The 19,673-nt window shown below is 41.8% G+C and overlaps 1 protein-coding gene across 2 annotated transcripts in view; it reads left to right on the top strand.

The window, feature by feature from the left end:
* The window catches only part of DNAI7 (dynein axonemal intermediate chain 7), a 342,681-nt gene that overhangs the window by 75,557 nt on the left and 247,451 nt on the right, over positions 1–19,673 (top strand). The window contains exons 5-6 of one of the 2 annotated variants that reach the window (XM_069228583.1): positions 785–919; positions 14,863–15,009. In XM_069228583.1, coding sequence (XP_069084684.1) covers positions 785–919; positions 14,863–15,009 — 282 coding nt within the window. The remainder of the gene's footprint in view (positions 1–784; positions 920–14,862; positions 15,010–19,673) is intronic. The other variant, XM_069228584.1, reaches the window with a different exon arrangement.

Below are 19,673 nucleotides of genomic sequence, written 5' to 3'. Positions count from 1 at the left end.
ATGTATTTGCAGTTTCATTTAGTTGACAATGAATAATAATTCATTTTCACTGGACTCTGTATTTTAATACATTAAGGCAAATCTCGCATTATCTTAACATCAGCTTAAATCAATTGTAATTCAGTGCATGGATGACAGCCCTTATTTACAATCTTCTGCTTGCCAGCTCCCTCTTTACACAATATGAGTAGTCCATAAACTCATGTTTCTCGCTCTTTTTGTTTGCAGGCAACAACCCCATCTCAGCGCACCATTCCTCATAGTGCATTTTGACATGTAAATTGTTAACACTCCTGTTAACGACCTGTGCCATTTCTATCTGCTCTACCCACCCAATATCTCTCCCCCACCGGAAAATGTTTGTGTGTGCCCCACTTTCTACGGGTGTTCTGCTTTCTACAAGTGTCTCCTTGCCGAGCTGTCTGAGCCCCACTATTATTTCCTGTTTGGTACTCTCACTTGAAAACTAATTACCAAAAATATTATTGCCATTTCGTTTTCAATGGCTTTAGTATTATGTCATTTGATTTCAGTCGCTTTAACAGGGTGGCCTCGGTTTCATACGTCTCATGCACGAGATCAGTTTTGCACAAAACTCTAATCTATAGCGTGTCTGCTGCGTGGCCCCTCTAATACTCTCCCTCCCTTCCCTATAAGCCATCCAAAACACTAGTGGAAAGATAAGCATACATGATACACTATTTATTCGTAATAGTATATTATGTTTTGTATTTATGAATTCGGAATTACAATACACTGGTGTGCTCTGTGTTTTTTTATCTAGTGGAAACGTTACATGAAGTGTGATGGAAGCCCTGACCCAACCATACCTCAAGAAATCAACACATTTATTACCTTGTGGAAGAACGAACAAACGGAATATCAGTCCATTAACTTGAAAATTCATCTGGCGTTAAAAGTGAGAATGGAATGTATATCTTTCCTATATCATGGATTTAAAAGAGATCTTTGCTTCGTGTTTCTAGTCAGAGGTGTAACCGTTGGGATATTAGCATAGGTGCTAAAATATAAGAATGAGTGAGTAGTTGTCAGAAGTTTAATTTATGGTATATGTAAAAAAAAGTATCACTTAAATGAGAATAATATTTGAGCCATCTTCTTGGTTGTGAAGTGAATACTCAAAGGTAAATGAGCTCCTACAGGGCCCGATGTACAAAACGATTTTGCGGTCCCCAAAACGTAGTATTCATAAAATGTTGGTGCACAATTAGTGACCACTTTTTGTGAATGTAAATTTTGTACATCAGTTTCTTATTAAGACCTAAATATATTTGTTAATTCTGCATTTTATGAAAAGTTTAAGTACATAAGAATAAGTGCAGGCACGCATTTCCTGCATCCCTCATGTACAGTACTATCACAACTTCAGCCCTGCTTTACTTTATCTAGACACCTTTCTTTAATGCGGACTCTCCATGGATGTTCATGCTTTAAACTTCCCAAATGGGCTTTCACCAGAGAAAAATGTGCATATCTCCGGCGTTTGCATGTTCCTTTCTGTTGTAAAGTTTGATAAAGGCCTCAAGAGGGTCAAGTGGATGCTCATGTTGAGTACCTTCTGTTTTGTTTCATAAACTTGTAATGAAATGTATCTTCAGTTAAAATATCGAGCAGCGAGCCTAAACAGTTGGGTGATACCAGTTCAGCTGCATGCCGACCATCAGAAGACAGGTAGTTGCTTGAATGGCTGTCACTCTGTGACTCGTTTGAGACCTTCCTTCATTTTTATTGGTAAAACATTTTCATCACATTATCACTTCGTGATCTCTAAAGCCTGTAAGGACAGTTCAACCTTTCAGTCAGTACATGTAAATGAAGCCTCTGTAGCACGTGCAGTGGTACTGCTATAGGAGCATGTAAAATATATATACGGTCTGGCCATAGAATTTGAAATCTTTGTAACTTTACATTTTCCATCAACGTATTATGTCCAACATCCATAAACAGCAGAATACCTCTTCATCATGGGCAGGTTGCCCACAACACTTTCTGAACACACATTTTTAATAGGAGTGGGGAGAACCCGCGGAGTTTCACTCTTTGGAACAACACCATGTTTATCTTCTTTTCTATGTATAATTTTAAAATACAGCAAATAAGCCAGTTTACGTACAAATTACATTTTACTGAAAATACCACTGTTTTAAAATGTTTTACTGTCATAGACTATAAACCGAGTACAGCAGCGTTCTTCTAACTCTATTTTTTTTTTTATGAGAACCTCATTTTTGTGGTGGTTTAATGTTTTTGAATGTATTTTGATGTGTGCCTGATAGAGAAAACTGTTTGTTAGGGTTACGTCAAAGAATGAGCATGGCGTATGTGTCTTCCTCCTTCAGGACATTCACTCCATAAAGAGGTGTAAGATTTATATCAAAGACAGAGGGGCTAGTGAGGGAGTGAGTTTACTGCAATATGGGATAGTAGCTCAAGTGTCTTGTGGGTGCACCATTACAGCAGGCAAAAGGAGGAAAAAACATCCTCCTAACCGTCCATGGGTTTGGCCAAGTCTGACCCACTCAGACCTTGCTTCACGCTATGGGTATTACTTCTCTGAGTCAACTGCAAGGCATTCATCTCAAGAAGCTTAATCTTGAGACATTTATGTTGAGTTTATCAGAGGCTATCTACTCAATGTGAAGATATTCTTTATCGACCAATCCTTACTCGGTGCCAAAAATCTCAGTATCATACCCAGATGTCTAGTGCCTAATACACTGGAAATGGGAGAGGGCTTTTCTTTTCTTTACAACCTACAGCACCACTGGCTGAGAAGATTTCATCCCATTGCAGCTGCAGAAGATATGCAGTAGCCAAATAAGTTGGCTACCCTGTATGTAGCACACCTCCAGTGGATATACCTCTTACTCCTCTACCTGTTACCGATAGACCTCCACTTTCAAAATGGAGGAAAGTTATCAAGGCCAAGCAAGCTCCAGAAAATATCATCTGTCCTTCTCCTAGACAAGTCCTTCCTTCAGTTATTTATGACCCCACCAATGGGGATATTAGCTTGAGTACTAACTTACTCTGCATGAACACCAGAAAAAACATCTTATGAAGTTTCTTAATTGTATGCTGTAATGACCTTCAATTACGTTATCACGCAAGGGATAATGAAGGTCCGCATCAAAGCGGTTTCTTCAGTGACTAAAACCTTCATATTTTTGAGATCTTAGTTAATATGTCCCAAACTATACTATTGGCATTTCAGTTCATGGTTGGTTAGAGCCAGCTGTGCACACCTTCCTCATTCTTTTCTCCTATACCCTTAGAGGCAACACCAGAAGAGAAAAATAAGGCTCCCGATTCAAACCCTCTCTCCCTCCATAGACTCTGGTTTATGCAAAAGTTGCTAAATATCAGACTCTTCTATAAGAGCGGCTAGTTCAGCTGCTCATGTAGGTGGATACAATTGATCCCTGTTAGTCTTCAAAAGAAAAATCTGTGAAACTTCGGCTAAGAGAGAACAATGAATTCTAAGGATGTTCTAGGAGAAGAAATGGTCTGGCTTCCCTCTAAGTACTCTGTAAGATTCCAGAGACCTAAGGCTCAATGATATTAACCTGGACTTTCTCTCAGAAGATCCACCTGGCTATGGCTTACATCATGAACTTTTCAGGTAAAGCAGAAAACCATGGATCTGCCTTTTATTGGTTTCTTTAGTTCTGTTCTTTTACTATGATTGCATATGATGAAATCCTGTGCAAAAAGTAAGACCACAACTGCAAGTTGGTAGGTCTATTGAAATGAGAAGAGTTCCCTACAGTCCTATCTAATGGCTATTGTAGAAGTCAACAGTGTCCAATGTCCACTACTGGAAAAGCAATGCATCCTGCAGCAAAAATAAAGATTTTATTTTCTCTAAGAGCCATCTGTGCTGCTGGAAAAACCAGCCTCCAGATCAATGACTTCCTGCTCTGCCCCCCTTTGGTCTGTACCCCTCAGATAATAAATATTTTCAACTATTTCCCGTCATTGCCAATGATAAAAGACATTTGGGTGATTAAGGTTTTGCAGAGTGGTTATGACATTAGGTTTCTTTCAACTACACACATTATACAACATGGGTATTGAGACCAAATCGTTTGGACTGGCTAGAGAAAAAAATGAAATCTCTGTTATTATGTAGTGGAGTCTGGTCTAAAATATAAAAAATATCAAAGCCACAAAGCACCTGCTTCAGCAATACTTAGTCAAGAAAAAGTTTATCATATCATCACATTTAAATTTGTGAACAAGTGAGCCAAAAGAGAGATCTTTAGAATGTCAGCCCATCATCTGATTTCCCCCATTTACCCCTGGAAGAAAGGAATTGCTTTGACACATTATCTGACATTTGCTAACATTTCATGGTGTGCAGCAAAATGTCAACATTTGCAGCAATATATTGCACATAGTGCAAAACACAGTACAGCACCACATATACAAAGATTGGCCTGCTGCTGTTGTCATCCCTTGATATGGAGCACAAGCAGGCCACATTGCACAATGGACAGCCTCACTCCATGGCCCAATGGTGTGAGCATGCACTGTCTAGCATATGACTTGTACCTGAAACATACTCTCCCAATACAAATTCCTATGTGTTCAAAAGTAATAATGTAATCGATGTATGCAGCAGTCATGCAACTATTAGGTTTCTGGGAGAAATCAGCATAATCACTCTTGTTTCTGCATGTTTCTGAAATGTATTTGTTTTTTGATGTACAGCCTGCGGATTGTAGTAGAAGGTGAGGCTTTGCATCAAAACCTATGTTTGTTTAGTTACATGGGTGTTTCCTTTGACTGCTCCTAATAACGTTCTGTTGAGGCAAATCATTCTCAAAAGGAAGTGGCAACAAAGCATTTCTTCACTCTGAGAAAAGTACACTTCTCAAACGCAAAACACCTTTTATGTTATTTTATGTCATTTGTATTTGTAAAGTGCACTATCACCCGTGAGGGTATCCTGACGCAGGTGTGTGCGTGCATAGCCCTGCCAATGGCTGTATAGTTAATTGAATAACCAGGTCTTCACCTTCTTGCACAATTTAAGAAGAGAAGTGGAGGCTCTGATGTGGGCAGGGAAACAAATCAGAATATTGTTCTCGCCGGGAAGGAGCAGCAGTGGTAGCTGCTCCCTGCGGGCGACAGCAGTGCCGGCTCCCACTGCCTGGGGGGAGTCGGCTGGGTCTACGGGGCCTTTGGGGCTCTCACCACCCCCCTAAATAAATGGTGGTGCCCTGGGTGGGCAACAGGACACCTAGCTTTTTATTGATGCATCCCCTGGGGAATGGGGTCTCTGGTGCTTGGGGAGGGGGTCCGCGCAGCCCCTCTCCCCTATAATTTTATTAGTGGCCCTGGGGAATGGGGTCTCCAGGGGCTAGCAAGGTTTAGGGAGGGGGCACAGAGCCCTCTCCCCTTTAATTTAAAAGAAAAAGCCCAGTATGGTGCAGTCCCCATGGCCAAACAAGGCTCGAGGAGGGGGGCTGTGTGGCCCGCCTCCCCTTTATTATAAGTAGGGGCCCTGGAGTATGAGGTCTCCATGGCCTAATAAGGCCTTGGGCGGAGGAATCCCCAGAGCCTAAAGAGGTGCATGGCCACCCCTCCCCTTTTTTGTAAGTTTTGGCCCCAGAGGTGAGCTCCTTGGTGGCCCATAATGGCATGGTCCGCCTCCTCTTTAAAAAATGGCAGTGGGGTATGGTGTCCCCTGGGCCTAATGAGGCTCTGGATAAAACAAAGGTTACAGGGATGTTATATTTAGGCTCACATTTTAAAAGTACCAAACCATAGAAATTCCCCTGTTATAGTTAGAGTTATCTAAAGTAATTATAATTTGTGCCCTAAGGGAACTATATCTCGCACCCCCCCATGCACAGTAATCTTATAAATTATTTTACTGCAGATGTACAGTGACATCAATGATGTTATCAAAGATGTCATGGGTGCTGTTATTTGTGGGGTAATTCGCAGTGCACGGTGAGGTCGCGAGTTACAGTTACCTTAGGACACGAATTATAGTTACTTTAGATAACTCTAACTATAAAAAGTGAATTTCTTCGGTTTGGTACATATAAAATTTAAGCCTAACTATAAAGTCCCTGTAACCCTTGTTTTTTTTAAAGTGAATTTCTATGTTTGTTTAAATTCTGTTTGCTAACTATAACGTCCCTGTAACCTTTGGTTTTTTTCAGTGAATTTCTATGTTTTTTTTTACTTTAGGTAATTTTCTTTACTATACGTTAATCCAACCACTGCCCTGCACAGCCTTTGGCCTGGCGCAGAGGCGGTTGGCCGCAGGACCTGGCCTGCGGCCAAACCCCTTAACCACCCAACCCCAGGCTGTGCACAGCGGGAGGTGTCCGCGGCCTGTCTCTCTGGGTGTGAGAATAGGTGTGAGAGGGTGTATCTAGGGGTGAGAGTGGGTGTGATAGTAAGTGCATCAGTGTCTTAGTGGGTGCATCACTTTCTTTGTGGGTCTGTGAGTGGGTGCATGAGGGTTTCAGTGGGTCTGTGAGTGGATGCACAAGGGTCTGAGTTGGTCTTTGAGTGGGGCTGTGAGTGGGTGCTTGAGGGTCTGAGTGGGGCTGGGAGTGGGTGCATAAGGGTCTGATTGGGTGCGTGCGTGAGTGGGTGAAAGAGATTGGCAAAGAGAAATTGAGAGAGAGAGAAAAAGAGAGTGAGAGGGAGAGAGATAGTTTTTATTGCTTTGATGTATGATGTACTTAGAATAAGAAATTTCTGGAGAAATTGAAAAGAAAAATGTATTTATCAATTAAAAAGAATGAGATCACCTTTCAGTATGAACCATAAACTTTTAAAGTTTAAAAGAAATTAAAGTTTGGAAATGACCACAGACACACCTGGACTAGAACCATCAACTTTCAGTGTGAGGGTCTGTGACCTTAACCATTATGCCACAGGTGACTTCCATACTGTAATCATTACATGGGAAGACCATTGTAATGACTATCTCTCTCCCTCTCTCTTCTGGAGAGATAGCAAGAGAGAGTGACAGGACCTCGGGGGGAGCCTCATGGCCCCGTAGTCGTAGCCGGCTCCCCAAGACCTGTGGGAGCCATCATTGCTCCCTCAAGCAGGGAGCAGCTGTAAGTAGCAGCTCCCTGCATGTGAAGGTAACGTTTTCATCTATCTTCCCTGCATGCATATTTGCGTGCAGGGAAGACAGATGAAAACTCTGCTTTCTGCAAGGGAGAGCTGTTTGACAGCTCTCTCTTGCAGAAAGTGGACTTTGTTTGCTTTTGCTTGGTGGGAGCTGCCAAAGCTCCTACCAAGCATAAGCAAACAGCTATGTCCTGGGGTGGTGACCCCGGGACATAGCAGGAGCTGGCCCTGGGGGGTGGCTGTCCCCAGGGCCATCCGTGGCTGCTCGAGTGGGGCTGTGCGACCCCATTCCAACTCTGCATGTAGCCCCAGGGAAGTGGGGGTCCCTGTGGCTGCTGGAGCCCGAAACTAACCCCCTTTCCTTTTTTTTTCTTCAAATATACCCCGGTCCCCGGAGCTGCAGGATGGGCAGGGGATGGGGGTGGCCCACAATAAAAATATAAATGCCCTCAGGACCTGACTCACCCGGGGATCCGGGGAAGCAAGTGCAGGAGCCAACACTTTTTAAATTTTGGACGAATACATAGATCTATTGTGACTCCAGCTGAAACTATAAAAAAAAGATTGCTTTTTTGTCCTGGGGGTGTTCCCCCTGGGATCCCAGCACCAGAACTAACTCTACCCTGGCCCCTTTTCTTATTTTTTTAAAAACTTTTTTTCTGGGACTCTGCTGCAGCAGAGTCCCAAGATAGCTGCTGCCAATACTTCCTTGTTGAAGAGTTGTCAACCAGCAATCAGATCTCAGCACGTGATCGGCAAGTGGTTGCGAATCCCTTACATCTCTGTATACAAATGTGGATTTTCTTTGATTTCTCTAAAACTACTCAACGGGTTTACACAACTTACAAAAAGGTTGATATCTGGACCAAGAGCTACCTTTCTACCAAATTGGGTGTATTTCCATCCAGTGGTTCGGGTGAAAAATGAGTGGGGAAAAAATGTTTTGGGACCCCTCCTCTTTCTCAGTCCCTGCTTGACAGATCACCCTGAAACTTTATAGACAGCAACTCACATGAGCGGAAATTTTTGTGTGGAAATTTCGCAAAGCTTTGTCAGCTGGGGCCAAAGTCATAAATGCTTGGGCAAGTCAAAAAATGCTTTTTCTATATAAACTATAACTACCTAGTGGCGGTCACCACTAGGTAGTTATAGTTAGGACCATGTTTCCATAGAAAAAAGCATTTTTGAATTGCTATAACTTTGGTGCTGTTTGACGAATCTTCACAGAAGTTTCCATTAAAAAGTGCAGAAAAACAACATTCGGTACGCAGATTATGCTTTTGGATAATTGGTGTAAATCATTTAAGTAGTTTAGGAAAAATTAAGGAAAATCCAGATTTGGATATCTCTGTCTGCGAATAAATTGAAAATATTCGCAAATTTTCACGAATGTGCACATAAATAGAAGTGCTCTAATTGGCTTGCCACAACCTGACTAGAAAGCTACAGCCGTCATTTTATGTTATGGGAGAGGATCCACAGAGCTGAAAATAGAAATAAGTGGCATAAGGGGTCAAGGTGGAGCTACGCTGACCCCAGGGATGTGATATAGGGGTGTTTGAGTGTCAAATTATGGGTTTAAAATGATTTTTCTTCACCATGCGCAATGTCCTCGCATATTCTTGAATATGTAAAGATAGTTGAGGATAGGCAAAAACATTTTTTTTAAAACCATTCACAGATTCATTCATACACTAATTCATCCACTCATACATCCACTCAGAGACTCATGCGCTCGCTTACACACCCACTCAGGCAGTCATGCACCCACTCAGACCCACTCATAGACGCACACACCCACTTTCAGACCCACTCAGACACTCATCCACCCACTCACAGATCCACTGAGACGGGTCCTGTGGCCAAAAGCTGTGCGAGGTTGGATGGTTGTGAGGGTGTGGCCAGGCCCTGCGTCCAACCCCTCGAGGTGGTTTGACTTTACGTTGAAAAACATAGAAATTCACTGAAAAAAACAAAGGGAGGGACGTTATAGTTAGGTTCTGAATTTACTCCTACAACCTACAAAACTATAGAAATTTAGCAGTTAGAGTTATTTCAAGTAACTATAACTATAACTCACCCCCTAAGGTAACTACAATTTGACCCTTTGCAATGCACAACCAATTACTCCGCATATTATATCATTAATGAAATCTTTGATATTATCACTGCAACATTTGCAATAAAATTATTGATGAGAAACCTGTGCATGGTGAGGGAGTGAGGTATAGTCACCTTAGGGTGTGAGTTATAATTACTTGAAATAACTTTAACTATAACTGCTGAATTTCTATGGTTTTGTACGAGTAAATTCAGAACCTAACTATAACGTCCCAGTAACCATTGGTTTTTACAGTTAAAAAAAAAAAGCAAATATATATATATATATAAAAAAATATATATATATGTGTGTGTTTGTCCTCGTCAATCCAAAACAACCATTCCTCACATCAAGGGTTGCTGCAGACACTTGCAATGCTTCTCAATGTTTATTCTTCAAACACCATTTCTCTTTGCCATTACTCATTTTGGTCGACATCAGCAGCCTTGATCACATGGCGTGCATCTTTTTTTTCTCTCTTTTCCTATTGTGAGTTAAAAGCATCTTGAACATCAAAGATTTACTGTCAACAAGGCACACATAATTTAAATAACTTAATATATTCAATAATTCATCACATAATGGCAGTTTCTTCAATTAAATTGCTAAATCATACAGCACATAATTATTACACATTGTGTTTCCAGTTGTCATGAGACTTTCCCCAATAATTTAAAGTTATGCTTGTAGCCCCAGCTGCAGATGACATCAACAAAAAAAGACAAATGAAAGAAAACAAAGGAGCGACAGTCCCCATCCTGCCCCAGTGGGCTAGTTCATTAACACATTGCAACAGATGAATATGCATTGCTATGAAATCAATAATGGTACACAGCGAATTCATCACACCTTTTTGCATATGTGAGCATTCAAATACTCTCAAAACACAATTTTGTCAGTTAAACAATGTACCTATCAATCCAAAAAGTCAATACAAACTAAAAAGGTAGCGTTCCCATATATATTCTTTGAAAAAAACAAAGGTTAAAGTAACGATATAGTTAGGTGAATTTTTCAGTGACAACGTTAACGATTTGAACAAAAAAAAAAGTGAAATTCATCAGGTATAGTTAGCAGCACTAACTATAACTTGCACCATGCCATGCACTGATTTTGACCTCACATATGACATCGCTCATGATATGTTCTATTAAATGATTTATGACTTCATTGGTGACATCTCAAATTACATAAATGATGAGATCACTGATGACATCTCAAATGACATAATTGATAACATCATCCCAATGAGTGTCCCAGTTTGTTTTACAGTTTACATAGTGGCAGATGACCACAATAGTACTTTTCTATCTAATGTTGTACAGCCTAGGTCCAGCTATTGGTTGTAAGTGTGTACAAAATGCATTTACATCTAATGCACCATAGATGTGTAGAGGTGTTGAACACATTATAAGTCTTTGCATGAAAGAGTAACTCTGTGTGCACGGAACATTTGAGTTGTATTCATTATGGCAACAGAACTTTTTGGTTCTGAAGAAAAACTTTCCAGTAGTAGAAACATTCTGCGTAGTAGAAACCAACTCCTGAAAACATCCTTGAGTTACTACAAACAGTTTTGTCAGGATATTAATTTAGACTTAACATAGAAGTGTGTGTGCACCAGATACTAATCTATGTCCATTTGCTTGTTTTGCTTCAGAAGATGACCTGTCTTTAAAGAATACAGTGTGAAAGGTGCAGGAAGTATGATCTTTAGCACATTCAAATCTTTTTATTTTTTTATTTTTAACAAGTAGTGTCTTTTTTGACAACTGTTGCATACAATATGCCAGCCAATCAAAGCACTCGCCCTTGCAAGACTCACAGGAGCCTCTTGCGAGTGGGTGAAGGCTCATGAAAAAACAGGCCTCTCGACCAATCACAGGGCTCCATTTTTTAATTTGCGCTCTTGCATTAGGCTAGTGGGACTCCCACGATCCCAACCATCCAAATATGCATACATTTTTTACCCTTAATTTCTCAAAAACTACTGAACAGATTGACACCAACACACTGTGGACCAAGATCTAGCTTCTTGCCGCATTTGATGTAATTCTGATCAGCATTTTTTTTTTCTGTAGCCATGTCTAAATAAGTCTATGGAAAATGCATTGGTATTTTGTGTTTTGGGACACCCCCCGCCCCCTTATTCTTGGCCCCCACTTGACAGATCAACCCAAAATTTTCCAGGAAGGAGTGAGGTGGATGAACTTTTTTGGAAAAGTTTCATGAAGATTTGTCAAACGGGACCAAAGTTATTGGCAAACCAAAAAACACTCTGCTTTGGAAAAGCAGACCTAGCTATAACTACATTGTGGTGACCACCACTAAGAAAAAAAAAAAATATATATATATATATATATATATATATATATATATATATTAGTATATATATATACACACACACACCGATATATGCACACACACAGTGAGAAACTCAGGATCACCGGCAGCATAGGTTAAGCATCCTCAAAAAAGTGACATATAAACAGTGTAGCAGTAAATATAGGGTACAATTGCTCACACAAGCAGCACCTAAGAGAGCAGTAGATTACTTCATTTGATAAACCCAAGGGTAGGAGCTTGTTGCAGAGTGGGTGCAACAGCCAGCTGTTGAGAAAGTTTTGAAACACAAGTGGAAGGCAGATAAAGGATCTTAAGAAGGTTGGATTATATTGACAAGTGTTACCATATGGCATAATTTACGTGAGGAGAAAAGGAGTTCCATATTACCATAGAAGTATCAACGAGGAATGGACATTTTCCTGAAATGTGGCGTTTAGAGGACTGGAGTGGAGAGAGAAATGTTAACTCTGCAATGGAGAGAGCATCAAGAAAAGGGACGTTTCTGGGTGAGGTGTTTTGAAGTTTAGAGGTTCCTAAATGTGAGGCAGACAATTTTGTAATGTGCAGTGTGCCTTGATTGTGAGCCATTTTGGATAGGCAAGTTCGAAGGTAATTTGTTCCTGTTTCTAATATTTGAAAGGAATCTGCCCAAAGTATGTAGCACTGCTCCTGCTGTAGCTAGTCCGTTATTGGGTATACTAGTGTGTAGAGAGGAGACCTAGTCCAGGCGGGTGATTACCATAACCTTCACTGCCTCCTTCTGGAAAGGGGGAATGTGTTTAAGCTTCTTGAATTTGTGAAGGGTGGAGCTGGCAGACCTAACCATAGCTTGCATGTAGCATTTAATGTTGAGATTAGAGTCAAGGAACCATCCCAGAGATTTAAAAGAGGTGTCAAGTTTTGGGTGATAGATGCCGATTTTAGGGTCTCAAACTAGAGAAGGGCAGTGGCTAGATCTGATTTGGTTGTGTAGAGGAGACACTTATTCGTCATTGCATGATATTTGCGATTGCTGCATATGAGTGGGTAGCCAATATTTCAGGAAATTGTGCTGAAAAATACACAAATTACATAATTTTATTGAAACTATCTGTAGGCCTACAGCTTTGTAGCACATTTATATGAAAAACGGTTGTAAAATGCACTGATTTTACAATGTTTCAAGATGTTCTAGGAAGGAAAGCTCTTCGGACCACTGTAGAGAATGATGGGCTCACTCAGTGCAATCTTGGCAAGTGTTTACATGCCACACCTTTCAGAGTTCAACCCTGGCACTGAGCATTCTTAATTAAAGACACCTTTTTTAGCCTTAAAGAAAAAGGCTAATATACATGAATCGTAGTGGCTATTTCCCCCTCTCTAAAATCTTGTGTTGACCATGCACCATTGTCGTTAAATAATGTGGATGCATTTGTTCAAATATTTAGTTTTGATTACGATAGTCTTCAAGTAATCATTCTAGGTCTTCCACAATTCTAATCAATGGCTGGACTGTAGAGTTGCCACTTGAGACAAATTTGCACCGGAATTTGAATCCTTTTTTCAGTACAGTACTCTTCATAACTTTAGTTTGAGGTCTTCACACTGATCGACAGCATCCTGTTTGTAACATATTATTTATAGGACTAGCACAGAGACAGCTCTAGCCTTTATCACCTTCTTGTACTAAGCAATAAATACACAATGAATAATGTGAATAACCTCATAAAGGTGCGTTGGTTTAATTCCCTTCAGCTATGCTCTTGCTTTGTTGATCAGCCTGTAGTTTTGAAGAGAGTTGGGAAATGAGTCATCCCCTTCAACTATTGGATTAGACCACAGGACAGTCGTTTCCTGCTTTGGCTATCTGGAATTTTGCGTGATAATATTTTGCTGTTTACATCTGAAATCACATTGGGCACAAAGAGGCAAAAGCGTCTGCTTTCCTTTGAAATTACTTCAGTCTTCTGCATGTAGTTGTCTTTTTTACATTCTGCATTATTTAATTTAAGGCTGTCCTCTTTGAAAAAGGAGGCCTCGAAAGCAGCCATTGCAGAGTGGGTTGGTTCCTCCCCTCCACTTTCTGCGTACAGAGGCTACTCAAGTGCAATGTTCAGTATCTTGCAAGAGGCACCATTGGTAGTTTTGAAGGCAACATCACCTGACATGGCAGTCAGCGCAATGAATACATACATGTCAAGGAGGCAGAGGCCCTAGAATTGAAATGGAAGTTCTATCATAAAATTGTCCAATGTTGTGCCCAAATTTCTACTGACCCAGCAGGACACAGTCCTAATTTACATCCCTAACGCTGTTTCAGACAATAAAGCTGCACACTTCACACATGACATTTGGTCAAAGTGAGTCACACATGACGTTTGGTCAAAGTTGAAAACTCTAACCTCATCCTACTGTTTGCTCAATTTTTTTAAGGACACGAAGTCTGATAAAGGCAGGCCTGATGAGCAGGTCTTCCTTGATAGAACTGGGGAGTGTGAAGAGGAGCACTAAAGAGGTGGCCCCTCACCCGAACCAACCACTTGGTAGCAAAAAGGACATGGCAAAGACAGGAAGTGTAGACATGTTTGGTATGTTGAAGCACCTGCCGGTATGGAACTGGATTTCAAAAGTCCTTTAATTTACAAAGGTCAAAGAGTTGGCCTAAAGCAAGAGGCTCAGAGGCGTATCCATGGTGTGCAGTAGGTGGAGCAATGTACTGACTTATACGCACGCCAATGCATCCCTCTGCTGCCACTTGCAATCTATTTGAGTTTGGATATAGGTCTATATGGACCTCTCCTGCTTTGCAAACATACTTACATTGCTTTGTAGTTTGTGGGTGACAGGGCATGCAATGATAGCAGGGACAGGAAAATTAAGCCTCAGCAGCTCCTGCCTTACACTCTGTTGCCAAATTGAAGGAGCAGAACAGCTGGCAGAGAAGGAGATTGTAGAGGTGTATCATCTGTCCTTCAGCAGCATCTTCTATGAGTGATTGCCAGCTGATGCTGGGGTCATGCATATCAGCATGTATGGCCATTCACTTGGTTGAGAGAGCAACTGGAGGTGATAATAGGATGCCATGGGGCACAGGGGGCAGACACAATATCTACCAACACACCTTGATATGCCCAATATTCTTGGCCCTTGCCACGGTGGTCTACACTACTCCCCTCCCTCCTTTTGGTCTACAAAGCTGAAGCCAAGCTTTTAATCGCGAGTATGGTCTCCTTGAGTGAACAGTAAGATATAATGATTACTTAAATGTATACATCAGATGTCTGAACATCTATCTATATGCCTTTCAGCTTATCGAGAAACTCGAGTTCCTCTTATCAGAGACCCCACCGCATGAGCTTTTGGAAAAAGATGTGGCACATTACAAGGACACAATTCGGGAGCTGCAAGCTATTATTTACACAAAATACAATAAAGCAACTGAGGCTGTTCTCCAGGTAAATTCACAAATCCGTCCTATTTATATTAAGATGATCAAGTGGCATTATTACAATTACTATGTCAAAATCATGAAGCTAAAATAAAGGTGTGTAAGTGAAACTTAAAGCACCTTAAAGTTCCTGTTATATTTGATGGAGAGAAATAAAAATGGTATATGTAGCCAGTGGAAGGATCTCACCATTGGTAGGGGCTGGGATGCAGGCGATCACCTGATTCTACGCTTGCTGATGTGCTAGCAGCCTGTTGTGCCACAACAAACATCTCCTATATCTGTTTGCTGCGAGGACTTCCTTAGAGGGGTGGGTTGCTCACAGACCTGGTCTCGCCACTTGGCCTGAAGGTGTAGATCTGTGTTCACCTCTTTTCTTCAGTGCACACCTTTGTGTGCCTAAGCCATTAAAATACGCATAAAAACTTTGCCACTGCATCATAAAATTCTGTCAACATTACAGTCCCCGCAGGAACCTTACCATGTACTAAATTCCTCTGGTGACTTGGAGCTCAAACTTGTATAGCAGTATAAACCAGAATTCTGAGGCTATGGAAGTTTATTCCTAGCAGGGTAATCCAAGAAGCACCATGGGCAATTGGATGTCTCATGTGTATAGTTGCACGGTAAGCCATCGCAGGGGCAATAAGGGCCAGATGTAGCAAAACTAGGTTTTGCGACTCGGAAATTGTGACTCCGAGCGACTCGCAATTTCCGAGTCGCAAAACCGTATGCAGAAAGGTGTCTCAGACATCTTCTGCGAGTCGCTATGGGGTCGCAAAGACCCACCTCATTAATATTAATGAGGTGGGTCGCAATTTGCGACCCCATAGCGACTCTGGGCACTCACGGGGATGGAGGCCTGCTGGGAACAGCAGACCTCCATGTCCGTGACTGCTTTTAAATAAAGCAGTTTTTTTTTCAAAGTGTAGCCCGTTTTCCTTAAAGGAAAACGAGCTGCACTTAGAAAAAACAAACGAAACCTTTAGTTTCGGATTTTTTCAGGGCAGGTAGTGGTCCCTTGGACCACTGCCTGCTCTGAAAAAATATTTTTGGGTCCACTCACAAAGGGGAAGGGGTCCCATGGGGACCCCTTCCAGTTTGCGAGTGGGTTACCATCCACTTCAAATGGATGGTAACTGCGACTCCATTTGTGTCCGCGTACGCGGTCGCAAATGGAATTGCATACCACTGCGACTCGCAAATAGGAAGGGAACACCCCTTCCTATTTGCGAGTCGGAAATGCATTTTGTGAGTCGGTTCCGACTTGCAAAATGCATTTCTGCATAGCAAACACACGTTTGCGACTCGACTCGCAAACAGTTTGCCACATCTGGCCCTAAATCATGGTAATAAATCATGTTTGTTTCTGTAATGTTTGGTTCTTTCCTTGCCGATTGTATATTGTGTGAGGTGTTCTCTTTGCAGGACCCTACCACCCTTTGCCACCTGTGGTTCATAGATCCTTTATGATGATGAATCTCTGCACGGCCTTGCATTGCCACTCTCAGACACTATTATATATCCCATTTAATGTAGTTGAGTAAATGTTTATGTCCTAGAGGCACTATATTTTCTGGACCCTTTTCTCAAAGATAAAGCCGCACTGGGGCTGACATTTAAACCGGCAGAAGGCTGGACATAAGCTCTCTTTACCAAGCTCCTCATGACCAGGCCAGGTCCAAGTGTACCTGGCTGCAGGGCCCGAACTAGAGCAAAACCAGTCCTAGATTTCTTGTGTTCCAGTTCAGGCAGGACCTGGCCTGGCAGTTTGGGCTGGACTGTTCCCATGAAGAGCAGGGGCAAGACTGATTTGCCTATGGCTGAGTTTAAACTGAGGTGGCATGGTGGGCAAAAGAACAATGGGTTAGAATGCGGCCTGAGTGATTGTCAGTGACTGAGATTAATTCAAGCATTCCATCCATCACACTGTAGTTTTTGTAATGTGTTGTAGAGGCAATAAACTTTGTTGGTTTGTTTAATTATTTTGTTGGGTGTTTGTTCTTGGCAAGCATATATTTCACCGTGTTGTCCTTTCATGGGTCCATGCTGCCCGTTGTCACAATCGTCGCCAACTTTACAGATCCTTCTTTTCTTTTATGTTAGTGAGGTACACCTTTATTTTTTTCATCCAATCTCCAACTAGGATACCCTGAAAAAAATCTTTAGAAGCATTATCTTTCTTCTCCTCCCTTCCCGAACATGTTCACAGGCCCTACTGGGCCATTCATTTCACTCATGAGGGCCGGGTGCAAGCACCAGTCTACCTACAATTACCTGATACCCCAGAATGCTTGAAGAATCGTCATGTAACTTAGTTTATGTGAGATTTATAAAGTCCTAAACTATCAAGAAAGCATTAAAGCTGTGCATGACAATGGGGTTTTAAGTTATTTGTGAAAACGAAGGACATAAAGTCATATAAACGCTTACTTCTGGCTTTACAATTCTATTACCCTTGTCAGATCTTAGAGCGATACTCCTTTGTGCTTTACTTTCATTAACCAAACCCTGGAGTTAGACAGTTGATTAAGTTGTTATTGGTTTAATATTGGATTATATAGATCCCAAAAATATTTTGCCGTGTATACGATCATAGGTCAGCAGTTCTTCTTTAATTTGTATTTCAGACCATTTCTCCAAGCAAAAACATTTATGGAAACAATACAGGAAGATGAAAACCCAAATTGTTTTTTTAATGCATGTCACGTGATGTCCGTAAAAAGGCTAATGTGTACGACTTTTATATTCCTTTTAAGTAGATTTTTTTTCTAGTAGCTTAGAAAAGTGTTGTTAAGTGTAACACGGGACCTAATTCAGTAGTGTCATGTGAAGTAAGAGAGTGTCACTGCTAGTCACTGCATTTCACGTTAAGGGGCTCGTTTGGAGTGTTTCAGTAATGAGCGGGATAATGACCGACCCGGGGAAATACGGATTACATAGTGTTCAGTATTTCCCGAGTCACCCATTCGGGGTTTTTCATCTCTTGAGTGGTAAGTTATAGTGAAAGTCGGAGTTGGCACATTATTTCCTCAAGTTTTCCCATAGGCCCTTTGTTATTCACATTTCCCATTTGCTAGGTTTTTACCTGGTAAAATGTGAACTGGGAAAACCCAGAGGGTGGGTAATATCGTAATTCGTAATTCCAATTTGAGGGAGGGAGGGACGCCCCTTTTCGCTCAAGCCAAAATTAAGAATGAGGGCCTGAATGGAAACAAACACCCTTTCAGGTAAGTTTTGAAATAATTTATTGAAGAATTGCGTAAGGAAGATCCTTCACATTCAGATGCAATTACCTAATTATCTTCAGACATTTTCCTTACTGCTTATGGCCCAAAAGCTAGGCGAGTTCCTTTACCGCCCCTATTTATCTGTTCCACTGAGCTCTTTTCAGTTCCCACACTAATGGCGGTTTTAGGCGCAGAGTGTCGGAAGCTGGGTTCTGGTTGCATTACCCCCCAATTTTTGCCTGTTTTTTGATGCAACTTTGACTGAAATGCACTGGGTTCCTGCTAACTAGGTCCCCAGTACTTGTGTATCTTCCCCAAAACAAGACACCTAGTCACTTGATCCTCAAGTGTCCAGGACCTTTAGCACCTCTGCAAGTCCCTAGTAAATGGTATCGCTGGTATGGGTATTGAAGAGGGCCCGTAAGAGCTGCAGCACAACTTGTGCCACTCTAAAGGACCAAGCACCAACCTCATGTCAGATTGCCATTGCAGGTGAGTGACAAGGCGCTCCCTAAACGTGAAAACACAACGTCCCCTAAACACTGCGTGTGATATTTGTAAGAGACCCCCGACAGCAGGCCTTACAGCCCTAAGGCAGGATGCATCATATTAGATGTGTGGCCATCTCTGCAAGAGCAGATAAGCTCCTGCTATGTCTTTGTATATTCTTAGACATAACAAGTGAACAGTGAAGCCACTTTAAGTACATGTGCTGGACACTGGTCAATACGAGTTCCCCAGCTACATGATGGCTTCACTTAAGAAAGGGATGTTTGGAATCAAACATCTTGTATTAATAGACCCTCACTGATTCCAGTGATGAATGTATTAATACATGCACCCAGAGGGCACCTTAGGGGTGCCCCCTGAAAAACCTACCAACCGCTGGTGAGCTCATTGACCAGTTCTGGCCAGTCTGCCACCAACAGACGAGAATATAATCACCCTGCAGGGTAAGAGCGTTTACTTTCTGGAGGTCAGAAATAAAGCCTGTCCAGGCTGAGGTGTGGAACACCCGTCCCCACAGGGTGTTCTGCATTCCAGGTCAGGGGTTTTAAAGAAGCCCACTGCCTTTAGTATACAGATCTGGCCTTCCTCAAAGGAAGATGCCAACACCCTTGCCCCAGGGCCCATCTGGCACCTGGACAGGCGAAAAAATTAGCTATGCAGTAGGGATGTTACACTTCCAGACTCGGAACACCCCTAGGGTGACCAGTCTGAAGTGGCCATGACTAAGGAAATTCCACCATCTTGTGTGTGGTTTAATTTCAGAACCCTGGACAGGGTGATCCCACTCCCCACAGGAAGTGGTAATCTAAGGAGTGTAGTGACTGCAGGGGTACGTAGCCCATTGGCTACTGCCCTTCACTCACCTTAACTCCCCCTAAGTTGAGTATTTAGGGGACCCCCTGAAACCAAACCCTCAGATCTTCCCTAAACT

Source organism: Pleurodeles waltl, chromosome 4_1, assembly GCF_031143425.1.
Source record: "Pleurodeles waltl isolate 20211129_DDA chromosome 4_1, aPleWal1.hap1.20221129, whole genome shotgun sequence".
In the NCBI taxonomy this organism is placed as follows: Eukaryota; Metazoa; Chordata; class Amphibia; order Caudata; family Salamandridae; genus Pleurodeles; species Pleurodeles waltl.
This window is presented reverse-complemented; position numbering and strand designations above follow the sequence as displayed.